Below are 12,970 nucleotides of genomic sequence, written 5' to 3'. Positions count from 1 at the left end.
TATGTAAAGGTTCAAAGGGGGAACCCATCTTGAAAGAGAACTAAATTTAAATCCCACTGAGGCATGATCAAGGGAGTGGGAGGAAACCTATCAGTGAGACCATTAATAAATATCATAACTATGGGAGATTTGAACGACGAGGGTTGATCTGGTAAACAGAGAAAAGCCAACAAGGCTGACAAGTAGCCTTGAACGGTATCTACTGCACAACCCTATTGAGCAAGAAAAAGAGCACTCAGAATATCAGACAAATGGGCCTGCAAAAGATCAATAGATCTCTTTCCACACCACTTAACAAACCTGGCCTACCTACCAGAATAGACAGATTTGGTGGAGTGTCTCCTGGCCGATAAAATAACATCCGCCACATCCAGTGGGAAAGAGAAAGAACTCAGTTTGCCCCGTTGAATCTCCAGGCATGAAGGTGCAGGCTCTGGAGGAGGGATTGTAGAACCTGCCCCTGCGATTGCAAGAGGAGGTCTGCCCTGAGAGGGAGACTGAGCAGAGGGTGCAATGAGAGGTAAAGAAGGTCTGTGTACCATACCTTTCTTGGCTAGTCCGGGGCGATCAATATGACTTGGGCCCGGATTTGGCGAACCTTCCTCTGAACTCCAGGAATCAAGGGTATGGGAGGAAATGCGTAAAGAAGATGTTTGCCCCAATCTAACAAACTCGTCCCGTAGTGCCCCTGGAACAGATACTGGAGACGGCAGAATGACATGCAGTGCGTGTTCTAGTCAGTGGCAAATAGGTCCAACCGAAAAGAAGAAAAACGCATCCTGAAAATATGATGGACCACCTCTAGATGGACACGCCACTTGTGATCGGCCGAGTACTGCCGACAGAGACTGTCCGCACGCACATTCAGCTCTTCGGCCAGATGATTTGCAATAATGCAACCCTGATAGTTCTGAGCCTTGGACCAAAGTCGCAGAACCTCTGCAGAGACGATACGAGCCTACTCTTCCCTGCTTGTTGTTGTCTGTCAGAACCTGAACCGACTGACCGCGAAAAGAGGGAAGAAAGGCCTTGAGAGCCAAACGTATTGCCTGCATTTCCAGAAGACTGATGTTAAACAATCTTTCCTCTGGAGACCAAGGCCTTTGACCTCCAGATCCCCAGTTGAGCTCCCCACCCCAGAGTGGAGGCAGCCATTATCCCTGTGGTCACCGGAGAGGGAGGTTGAAATGGCTTCCCTTAAGACAGGTTGCCTGAAACACTCCACCATAACAGATCCACTGCAGTGTATCGATCCTGACCACCTCTTTGAGATCTCTGTTGAAACCACTGCCTACGGAGGCACCACTGGAGGGCCTCATGTGCCGGCATGCAGGGTTGACCAACAGCATGCAGGAAGTGAACAGACTGAGCAGGCGCAAGACCTTCAGGACCTTAACAACCGCTCCATTCTGAAAAAGTGGAATCATAGCCTGGATGTTTTGAATCCTCTGCAGAGGTGGAAAGGCACGGCTCACAGTAGTGTCCAGTACTGCCCCTATGAACAGGTTGCGCTCAGGGGGCTCCAGGTGAGATTTGGGTACATTTATCCAAACAGCCGTGTTTCTTGCAAATGATGCAGCACCATCTCTGGTGACTTTGCGTTTAGCAGCCAGTCGTCCAAATAGGGCAAACAGGAACGCCCAATCTTTTGAAATGTGCTGCTACGGTTGACATCAGCTTTGTGAAGACCCGAGGTGCGGAAGTAAGACCGAACATAAGGACCGCAAAGTGGTAATTTTGAGACCCCACCGTAAAACAGAGATGCTTCCGATGCGACTTAAGGGTGGGAATGTGAAAATACGCATCCTGCAAATCGATCGACACCATACAATCTTCCTGCTGCAATGCCAGAAGAACCTGAGCCGGGGTCAACATCTTGCACTTATCCTGCTTGAGGTAAAAATTGAAGACCCTGAGGTCTAGGATCAGCCTCAAGCGACTGTCCTTTTTAGGAATCAGGAAGTACTGACCCCTTTTCTGATATGGAACCACCTTTATCACACCTTTTTGTAGTAAAGATAGAACCTCCGACAGGAGAATCAGGAGGTGCTCTTCTGTTACCCTGATGGGGGTGGGGGGAGAAAGGAGGGAGGGAATTCCTGGAAGGGTGGGGCGTACCCATTTTCTACATGGTTCAACATCCCAGAAATCTGAAATAACAGACCTCCAATTCTGTAGAAAATGGGAATCCAGTCCTCCCAATGAACAAGCGTGCTCTAGGATGGAGGAGCTAGAGCTGCTTCCCTGCAGTACCAGTTGGAGGGGCAGAAGAGGAGGACGAGGAGACTTGCTGTTGTGCTGAACCTTGCAGACCTGTACTGTACCCCCTGCATGACCTGTAAAGGGAGTTCGTCTGCTGCTGCTGTTGTGGCTGCTGTTTGTCTCGAAATGATAAAGTCCTGCCAAAACCACGAAACCTGCGGTAACCGAAGCCAATGGGCTGTGACTGGAGACCCAATGATCTTACCGTGGCTCTGCTGTCTTCGAAGCGCTGCAGCGGCGAGTCGGCCTTGCCTCCAAATAGACAAGAACCGTCAAAAGGCAAGTCCAATAGGGTTGCTTGGATGACCGGTGAGAATCCAGACCCACGCAGCTAAGCGTACCTCCTGGTTGAAACAGAGTGACCTATTACCCTGGCCACAGAGTCCACAGTGTCCAGATCTGATTGTATGACCTGGCGGGCTGCAGATTGAGTATCAGAAAGTAACTCCGAAAAATGGCCCTGAACATCTTCAGGAAGCTTCGGGAGCACTTCCATCACCTAAACCATCAGAGCATGGATATAGGGGCCCAACAGGCATGTCACATTTATCAACTTCAGAGCCATACTACCCAAAGTGAATACTTTCTTTGTGGATTGCTCCACAAGTTTGGATTTTTTCTATCTGCAGGTGTAGACTGGAATGGCCCAGCTGACTGCCTAGAGGAGCACAATAACAGTAGGTAATGGTAAATCCAGCGGATCAGCTGCCTTCCTAATGACAGAGTGATACAAAGTCGACTCTTGTGTTGGATGACCTTTTGGTGAGTAGAGCTTCCATTCAGGAGATGTATCCAGGCCACTAGCCTTCTGCAGGCCCTCAAATTCTTGATCAGAGTCAACAATCTCACCCTCCTCAGCCTCCTCATGCTGTTTTTTATACTACTACTCTTCTATCAACCTTTGCGCTTCCCTTCTAGACCTCATTCTTGGGGCTGCCAGATGCAGTGCCGGTGACTTTAGGATCGGCGTCGAAGGGAGGTCCACCGGGATAGTAGACTGCGTCGGACAAGGTCGCGCCGGACTGGAGCCACACAGCGTCGGAGAAGATCCGTCCATTGCCTCTCTCCCCTCGAGACTGCACGGGCATCCAGAACCTCGTGTTGAAAGAGGCCAACTCCCCAGAGCCATTGGCATAAAAGGCATGAGAGGTGCCTGAGGAAAGTGAGGTGGCGAGCCTCCCAGGGAGTATGCCAGCGGGCCCATAAGGCCAACTGGTGCGCCAGCAGGGTTAGCCGCTCTGACAAACAAGCCAAAGATCGCATTGAGGTAATGAGATGGATCCGTACCGGGAGTTGGGAAGGCAGGATACCCTGGATACGGTACTGCGCGTTCTGAGCCAGCTCAAGGAGGCAGCACAATCTACTCCGGTTGTGGTGCCGGAGACCCTGGAGCCGGGAATGGAGTAGCCGGCAGAAAAGGCATCATTTCTCTCTGCACTGGTGAAGTCACCACTCTCTGAGCCGAAGACAGTGCTGGAGTCACCTCAGGAGAAGGAGAGACTTCATCCTTGCAATGATGTTGGGGAGCAGGAGACACTGACTTCAGTGTCCATCCTTTGACGAATGACATCGAGAACCATGGCATTGCTTCTTTTTATGCTTCCTCGACGACTTCGAGGTATGCGGAGTCAGTGACTTGGTCCCGGACCTCGACCTCCTTCGACCTCTTTTCTGCTTTTTTGCCTTAGCCATAAACAGCTTGGCCTTGCTCTCCTTTAAAGCCTTGGGGTTCATGCGCGTGCATGACTAACACTCACCGACGGTGTGGTCGGACAAGAGACAGCACAAACAATCTTCATGGGGGTCAGTAATCGACATCTGACCCCCACGTTCCCTGCATGTCTTGAATCCAGACTTCCTCTGGGTAGCCATGGTCGCTGCTACAAAGACCCGAAGACTTGCAACAAAGAAACTCTCAGAAATGAAAAGCCCTGAAAAACAAATGTTACGCATTAATGGCGCGGAAAAAAAGTAACTGACGTCAGCACGCCGACGAGGTCTTCTTATGGCTCTGATGACATCACGCGGAGTAGCATGTGGAGCCGTTCCATTACGACTTCCTCATGGACGTGGGAGAGCTAAGGAGAAATGTTTCTGTGGAATGCAGCGCATGGGTTAATTCAAAAGGTGAGGAATCTACAGGCAGATGTATCCATCAGAATGTAGAATATTCATACAGTCGCTCGACCACAATGAAAAACGAGGATATTGTGTTGAATGTATAGGAGCCCTTCTCCCTTAGAGCGAGATCCACCAGTGGGAGGAGATAATACCCAATCCCATTCACCATTGCTTAACATTGGTGGATGACCAAGTAACATTTATTAGCACTGAAATAGCCTGTAAATTAGTCTTTTCCCATTGTGTCGTTGCCTTTGGTATATACCCATAATTGCTGTGCGGGCAGTTACCGTTCAGTATTCTCCAGCTAGGGCAATAACACTTAATTGTGAGATTAGCTCCTGTGTGCCTTAATGGCCCGCTCGTTCACTAACTATATCCATCTTATCAACAATCAGGTTTCCTGCAGAGATTTATATGCATTCATATCAACAAGCTGGGTATCAGTATGGAAAAAGTGTTCTCAAAGAAAGCTTTGCGATATTCCATATTGTTGTAAAGGTGACTTTTTAAAAAGAAATTCCACCATAACAAGCTGTGGGCTAGACTAGTTGATGTAAAACCAGCTTTTGGGTAGTTCGAATAGCTACCCAGAGCCTTGCTTGCGGTCGCCATTCGGTAGTTATTAGGTCTGCTTTTCCATAGAAAGAGTGTTTTTTTAGGTTGGTAATAACTTTGGCCTTGTTTGACAAATCTTCACAGAACTTTCCAAAAATAAGTCCCCCTGGGTCACCTGCCCTGGATGCAATACTCAAGCTAGTGTTCCCTACCCCCCACGTGACCAGGAAGACCTGTGCTCCGGCATTTATACCCTACGCGCTGCGCAACCGGTGTGGACGTTTTGCTCGTCCTCCTGGATTAATTCCCGTATCCTGTCTGATTTATGCTTTTGACACGCACGCCGCTACCCAGCATCCCGACCGACTTAGCAGATTGCTATTTCCAGCCTCTACAATTCGGGCAGCAATTACTTAACGCCCAGGTAAGAATTCATAATTCCCGACCCGATCGGACCTCGTCCATGGCCACTTCCCCTTTCCTTAATTCTAATTCGTGCTTCGCATGTCCCCCCTCTTTTCATCCCTTAGGGTCTGTTTCATCTGCCGAGCCAATTTGGATCCAGCAAGGTGTTCCCCGTACGCTTTCAACAGGTACTGTTTGTCATGCCCCAATCCCGTTTTTTCCCACTTCGCCTTTTCCTACTTAGGCCTTGCGACCTATAATCCATGACCCTGTGTACTCTTCCTTCCCCCAGCGACCCTTCAAGCTGTTTTCCCTCGCCAAAATATCCAACCTTGATTGAATCAACCTTGCGCCACCAGGTAAATTCTAATTGACTCACCTGGTGCCATTCCTTTCTATACATGTATCTGGGGCCTTTTCATTCTTATCCTTATTTACCTTTCTCTTCTCACACAGCACTATATAAGAAATTAGTAACCATCGTCCTGATGATGACCACAATTTAAATTGGTCGAAACGCCGTCAAATTCACAGCATCATTTGTGGCCTCTGCGGGGTCATTCGAGGTTAACTTAAAATTGTATTTATATTTATCCAAACTGTACTTGTTGACCCCGAATACCTCTATTTTTTACTGTTTCCCGCCATTCCACGCTGTTTTTACCACTTGTGTCACTGCGCCGTTCACTCTCACAAGCCCGTTCAGTGCACATTTTGTTGTTATGGTTACTCCAATCCAATTGTAATGTAGTGCTGTATAACTACCTGCAAATAACAACCCTTATTTTCTATTTCTTGGTCTTCCCTCCTCCCTTTGTGCCCCCTCCTCAAGTGATTAACGCACTTTGTGTAACGGTCTTTATTAATGATTACTGGTTGAGACATTGTTGTTTTTGATACATAACTTACCCGGTCTCAACTGGGTGAAAGGGTTTACTCCTGTATTCTGTTCCTTATGACCTCACATATGACATCACTCATGACAAGGATATAAACTCAAGTTTTAGCTTCCAATTTCAAATTCCTTATTTACTAAACCTTTAGAAATCTTCAGTTTTACACTTTGCTTGTTCTTGTGTATGTACTTTATTGATCTGGTATTTCATTTTTGATGGGCTCTCACCCCGCCACAACAAGGTGTTGTGGACTCCTAGGGGTCCGTGGACCGCTGATTAAGAACCGCAAACCTAGAACATACTTTGTGTTGTTGACCTGGAGGTTTTTTGATAATGGGTCTTTTAAATGCATAAAAGGCGAACTAATCTTTACAAAGTCGTTATTTTGTACCATTTTTATTTGGTTTAAAATGTGTTTTCAAAAATATTCAAACACGTAAAATATCTACATTACCATTTAGACAATAGCTTAGCTGGTGAGCAGTGCAGATGTAAACTCAATAGTATTGTGTAATTTCAAACATTTAGAAGGGTTGTCCACATAAAAAGCAAGCATATTACATGCGTAATTACTTCCACATATTCGCTATGTCATCTGATCTGTTAAAGGTATCTTCGGTTGCAAAATGTATATGGGAAACGCCTTTTTACTCTTATTGTCCATGTCCTTTATAGGGGCGTCTAGCGGAGAGAGCGTTGTCCAGCAGCAAGAGGAACCAGAATGGAGGAATGACCTTTGATGCCCTTGACATGCCTCCTACAGACACATGAATGGGACCGGCCTCTGTCATGTGTTCGTCAGTTGCCTCTTCCTTCATCCATCAAAGCTCCATACATGGTCCACCTCTCCACTAACCTGTGCAGATGGACTTTACTAAAGGTTTACATGGAAATGGCCTAAATACATGCAGGATCTGACGCTAGACGTTCTCTTCTACCTCCATACGTGTTTGTCCCGAAGTTGTCTGTCTTTTATTCATGTTCATTGTCTTCCCACGTGCTCTTTCTTGGTGTGAAATCGCAAAATGGTACTTTGTTGTAGCAAACCGCATCCAGAATCATTTTAATCGTTTACCAGTCAGATAAACTCGCACAATCCTATAAGTGCCTTGTAAAAACGAGAAAGAAAAATGGAATCTATGCAGCTAATTACGAAACACTAAAGACAGTCAACAGTGGTTTTCACATCCTGTTTCAGTACTTGGCCTGCAGTCACTTGATTAAACTAGCAGCATCTGAACATTCGGACTCTGGTTCTTCAGTCCTTCGGCTGCTCCTTTGTTATGCCCCATTGCAGCGATGCTTCTGAAGAGGCAATGAAGGTTTGAGTGCAGGTTTCAGGACATGGCCCCTTTTGCAGCAGCCCAACTTACTCTGATCTCGAGTTCTCGGGTGCCAAGACCCTGATCACAGACAGCCCCGAGTGTCTCAAACAAGGGGCCTACATTCACATGATCGAAGCATGTGGGTGGCGCTCTCTTGCAATCACAATGACATTACTGCTCTGCACCTTTAACTGCAGAGCTCTCCGTTATGACAAGCTATTGGGAATTGAAACCTACCTGAGGGAGCAGGAAGGGACTATTGGAGTTTGGCACCATGGATGTCTTGGAAGAAACGATTTCCTATTTTCGGTGGAGAAGTGTTTGAGATTTGCTTGACTTCCTTTTCATTTTGGGTGCAAATCTTACAGAACACCTCCACCTTGTACCGCGGCGTGCCCCTCTCCTGCCTCCATGTTTAGAATGTTCTTTCTTTTGCCACAGTCATTCATACTCACAAGTACACACACTTTGTAGGTGTCCTTAATGGAGCCAATATTCATGAATATGGGTCTGTGTTGACTAACTTGGATATAGTGCACCGATAGCATTCTGCGTTTGTACTGCAGCGATTGTTGGCCAGGTGCCAGAGTCCTGGTTACAAGCACCAGATATGAGCCAACAATCGCAGGCTTCAAGTAGAGTGCGCCAGCGGGTACAGCAGCTCCCGCGGGTCCAGCGACATGATCATTCCTTCTGAGTATTGGGGATCCCAATCTCAATTGTAAATGGTCCATACTATTCAGAACCGATCCGTTGTGGGGGTTCAGACATTATCCAATGATGCCACACTTGGTGCTTATGCTCCGAAGATTCAGGGGTATGAAGTTTATCCATCATGGTGTGTGTATAGCGAAGCCTCTAGAAACATGCTGTAGTATAAAGAATTGCAGACATCCAAGTGCCCTCGAGAGGCCACGGGGGGCTGAACAATGTAATCTACTTGTCTGGCTTTTGGGACCAGCTGACGGCCCCAGCGGAGTATGTATAGGGGACTGCGTCCATAAGGTGCCTGATTAGTACTTCAATCATTCCAAAAAGTGTTATCTTTCCTCTAAATGCAGGTCTCTTTCCTACTGTTTTTCCAGTGTAGAGAGGGCAGTCCTGTTTTTTACTAAATGTTCTCATCTGGTAATTGTTGCATGTATTGGATTGTAGTGCCCTACATTCTGAACCCTCGTGCCTTTTTAGCTCTTGTTGCACACTAGTACATTTAAAACTAACATTTATGTGCAAACCGTGTTGGTGCGTCAAATCCCCATCCTGGAAAACAATATGCACTTGGACAGAAATCCCAAATTCTGCTGGGATTTTCCTGGCCCAATGCCACATAAGCTCTTGAAATAACAAGTCAAACCCTTTCACACAAATAGCAGTCAAAGTTTTTTTGTCTTCAAAATGGTCCACAAAGCATCAAAGGAGCGGAAACCATTCACCCTCTTCTGATAGTTTTACTGGACCCTATGAACATCCATGAATGGAGAGAACACTTCTTGTACACGTACCACAATTTGTGGATTCGCTAAACCTAGTGCTTGAAATTATTTGTAAATAATTGTAGTCTTTTATTTGGAGGAGGTGAGAGTTAATTTGAAGCAAATAAAATACAGCTATTTAGGAACTAAGCGTATTCTTAAAATATCAAGTTGACGTTTGGGGCCAGTATGGTTGCATTACTATAAATTATTTAAAGCTGATATTTTTGTGATAATTCGATCTCACTTAACACTGGACACTTATTTTAATGGCTATTATTCCACTAGTCATGTAGAGGCGATTTATATACATGGCATAAAGTATCCCCGGCCGTATAAATAAGGATATTGTAAGCCACCCAGGAGTGGCACTCACAAGAAGCACCACTCTGCTTAAGGGGGTACTGATGCAGTTACTTAATTGCTGGACATGCAAAGTTTAGGGAGTTAAAAAATCACATGTATCCAAAACACCGACTATCATTCCCTTGGTGCACAATGGGGTGTTTCTATAGAAACATCAGATTTTTGTTTTTGTTTAAGCAATTTGTGTCAACGCTTAAACAAAGACCCCACTAATGAAAGAAATCTAAAATGATCCATCTTTTCGGCTATCTAGGAGGTAAGAATCGAAATCCTTCTAGAGTCTTCGGGCTTGTCAACATGGGTAAAAGTTCAGTCTGTTGCTGCCACTGACACTGGGAGCCATGGCTGCTAGATTCTGCTGCCTTTTCAGAACCACACGTGTTGGCAAGGAGCCCCTCGGTGGCAGCGGAGGTGACTCGCAGGCCGCCCCGATGATGCCAGGCAGCTCTTCCTGGGGTCCATCAGCAAGGTCATCTCCGGCTCCGAGTATTCTGTGATGAGTACAGTCAGACTGGACAAGTTCGGAATAAAACTGTAAAGTCCAGTCTGCACTTCAGAGGTGACCAGGGTCGTTTCTAGGTGTTTTGCCGCCGTCGGCGAGAATTGAAAAATGCCGCCCCCTCCTGTGTGTGATTAGTGTCGGCATGAGGATGTTCTATGATCGGTTCTGTGAGATTGGCATGACAATTACGCTGAAAAGTCCAATAAAAATGCATTTATTTATAACATTTACTGCACCCACATATATCTATATATATATTATTTAAAGTGCCCTATTTTAATTACCTGGAAATAAAGACCTATTTTTCTTCGAAATGCCAGTTAGGACTGAATATTGAGACTTCATTATTTGCTGTGTCATGCGCTATATGAGTTTCTAGCCCCTTCCACCATCTAAAGTAAGCCTTGATTACTCGACTTCTCTTTGTCACATTCCCTAAAGAGCCAAGTAACCAGACCAATTAACTTGATTGTCCAATTCGAATGCAGTGGTTATGGAGGCCCCGGGAAGCCAATGGTAGCAGATGGCACCCCGAGATCTTGAGACACAAAGCCACTGAACCATAAGGAAAAGCCTGCCATCTGTCTGAACATGTCATCTATGTTATGCTTGTCTCTCTCTTATTTATTGCTCAGCAGCCTTAATAAACAAGCATTTGCAATGCATTAGGCCTCGCAATTGCGAGATTTTGAGCTATTGGCTTTGTAAATGACAATACCTTTTATTTATGTGTTTAAAAAACCTGCAATGATAAAAGGCAATGCCATTTATAATATAAGTAGGTCAAAGTTCCTAAAATGCGAGACCCATTGCATTGCAAATGCTTGTTAAGGATTATAAATGTGATGGGTGGTTTGCCCTGTGGGAGGGGCTGATCGGTGTAAAAAAAGAAAATATAAATAAATATATATATCTATATCTATCTATCTATCTATATATATATATATATATATATATATATATATATATATATATAAAACCAACACTTGTTCCCTGAAGAAAAGCACGACACACTCCGGAATCCTTTGAGGGCTTTATTTTCGATCAAATATCGCAGTGCTGGCAGTCCATGAGATACAGGCATATCACAGTGCTGGCAGTCCATGAAACAATGGCATACGCGTTTCAGCGGTAAGTCACCTTCATCAGTGCCGGTTTCACAAAGTCCATCGGGAGTCAGCACACAGTACAGCTGCTGTAAATACCGTTCCTGTTTAAATGTTCTTCATGCCCCTCCTCCACATCATGTGCACTTGCAACGCGCTGACACTCCCACAGGCAGTAGCATGCTGGTACCTGAAGTCCGGGTGGGCGGCTGAAAAGTTTCAGAAGCGCTCCAAACATATTGTGATGCTCCCAAATTAATGAGCACGGGCCACACACCAGCTCGAGTGCCCACGGGGGTGTAAAACGAAGTCCTCAACGATTCCTTCCTCAGGCACACCATGTTGCCTCCTCTCTCCCCATTGCAGCCCATATAGCCAAAGGGCAATATATCTGCTGGGGGGGCGCCTTGTTTTGCCACCACTGCAAGTATACCACAATGCTGGTCTCCCAAGGCGCTCCAAACCGAAAGGGTGTGCCGTTATATATACACACACACACAGACGTGCTAGACTTAGTTCATCTATCTATCTATCTATCTATCTATCTATCTATCTATCTATCTATCTATCTATCTATCTATCTATCTATCTATCTATCTATCTATCTATCTATCTATCTATCTATCTATCTATCTATCTATCTATCTATCTATCTATCTATCTATCTATCTATCTATCTATCTCTCTATCTCTCTATCTCTCTATCTCTCTATCTCTCTATCTCTCTATCTCTCTATCTCTCTATCTCTCTCTATCTCTCTCTATCTCTCTCTATCTCTCTCTATCTCTCTCTATCTCTCTCTATCTCTCTCTATCTCTCTCTATCTCTCTCTATCTCTCTCTATCTCTCTCTATCTCTCTCTATCTCTCTCTATCTCTCTCTATCTCTCTCTATCTATCTAATTGTCTTTCTATATATGAAACGTTCTGTAAAATTTAGTTTTGACTAAAAGCACAAGTCAGGCAGCCGTATGGATGTGAAATCATTTCATATATGTGTATGTGAACTCCCACAAGCTCAAACGCCTGAGCTAAAAACATAGTCACCCTACAGCCAGACCCCAGCATTGCAAGTCACCAGCCATTAAACAAACATGGCCTGTACTGCGTGGGTGAAAGGCATGGCCCTCAGTGGCCCTGAGTCGCGCCCGCTAGCCCGGGACATAGCAGGCCACATGCAATTGCTCTGTTCTCTCCCTGGACAGCTGATTGTGGAATGCCTGGAAAAGATAACCTTTGGAGGCATTGGGGATTTTTTTTAAATCATTGTAATGACTAAATTCTGGCTTGTACATTTTAGCAAGCAATTTTGCACTAGAGGGTTTATGACTGCCCCTTTTAAGTTTGCCTCAATAAATTGATATTTTGCTTCTAGTGTGATATTACTATGTCCTGTTTAACCCGTTTTAACTATAGTGTGACTTCCGTGTTTAAGAAATTATTATGTTAATTAAGGAGGCTATCTTAATAAGTAAGTAAGTAAAAGAAGTAATTGTTTTACCGAACTAGTGAATAATTGCTTTATTGGCACGATTTTGCCGATGGTCGTGCATCGAGTTTGATCGTGGCAATGGTTTTAATTAATTGTGCTCAATAACATTTACTTTACTGAAGGGCTTGGGGGAGGACCTGCATGTTATCTGCCTAGGAGAGTCTAGGGGGAGAGACTACACAGGAAACATCAGGCATTTGCAATGCAATAGGTCTTGCAATTGAAAAATGTTCAGCTATTGGCACTGTAAATGACAATGCCTTTTTATGTTTAAAAACCTGCTATAATAAAAGGCATTGTCAGTTACAATATCAATAGGTCATTGTTTCTAAAATGCGAGACGTATTGCATTGCATGTGCTTGTTTAACATGGGTCTTGGGTTTACAAACTCCTCACACTTCGCAGTCAAAGAAAGAACAGTAAAGTGAACTATGTGACAATCTCCCAGCAGGACAGAGTGTGAA

At 45.1% G+C, this 12,970-nt stretch overlaps 1 protein-coding gene across 1 annotated transcript in view; it reads left to right on the top strand.

Moving 5' to 3' along the window:
• LOC146869312 (RNA helicase MOV-10-like) overlaps positions 1 to 10,226 on the top strand; it is a 524,894-nt gene extending 514,668 nt beyond the window's left edge. Inside the window, exon 22 of the mRNA XM_085647618.1 lies at positions 6,918 to 10,226. Within this exon, the coding sequence (XP_085503744.1) occupies positions 6,918 to 6,982 (65 nt within the window). The 3' untranslated portion in view covers positions 6,983 to 10,226. The remainder of the gene's footprint in view (positions 1 to 6,917) is intronic.
• Positions 10,227 to 12,970: the final 2,744 nt, after the last annotated feature.

The sequence above is a fragment of the Triturus cristatus genome, chromosome 1_1 (assembly GCF_964204655.1).
Source record: "Triturus cristatus chromosome 1_1, aTriCri1.1, whole genome shotgun sequence".
NCBI lineage: Eukaryota > Metazoa > Chordata > Amphibia > Caudata > Salamandridae > Triturus > Triturus cristatus.
Note: the sequence above shows the minus strand (reverse complement) of the source record. Positions and strands in the feature narration are given on the sequence as shown.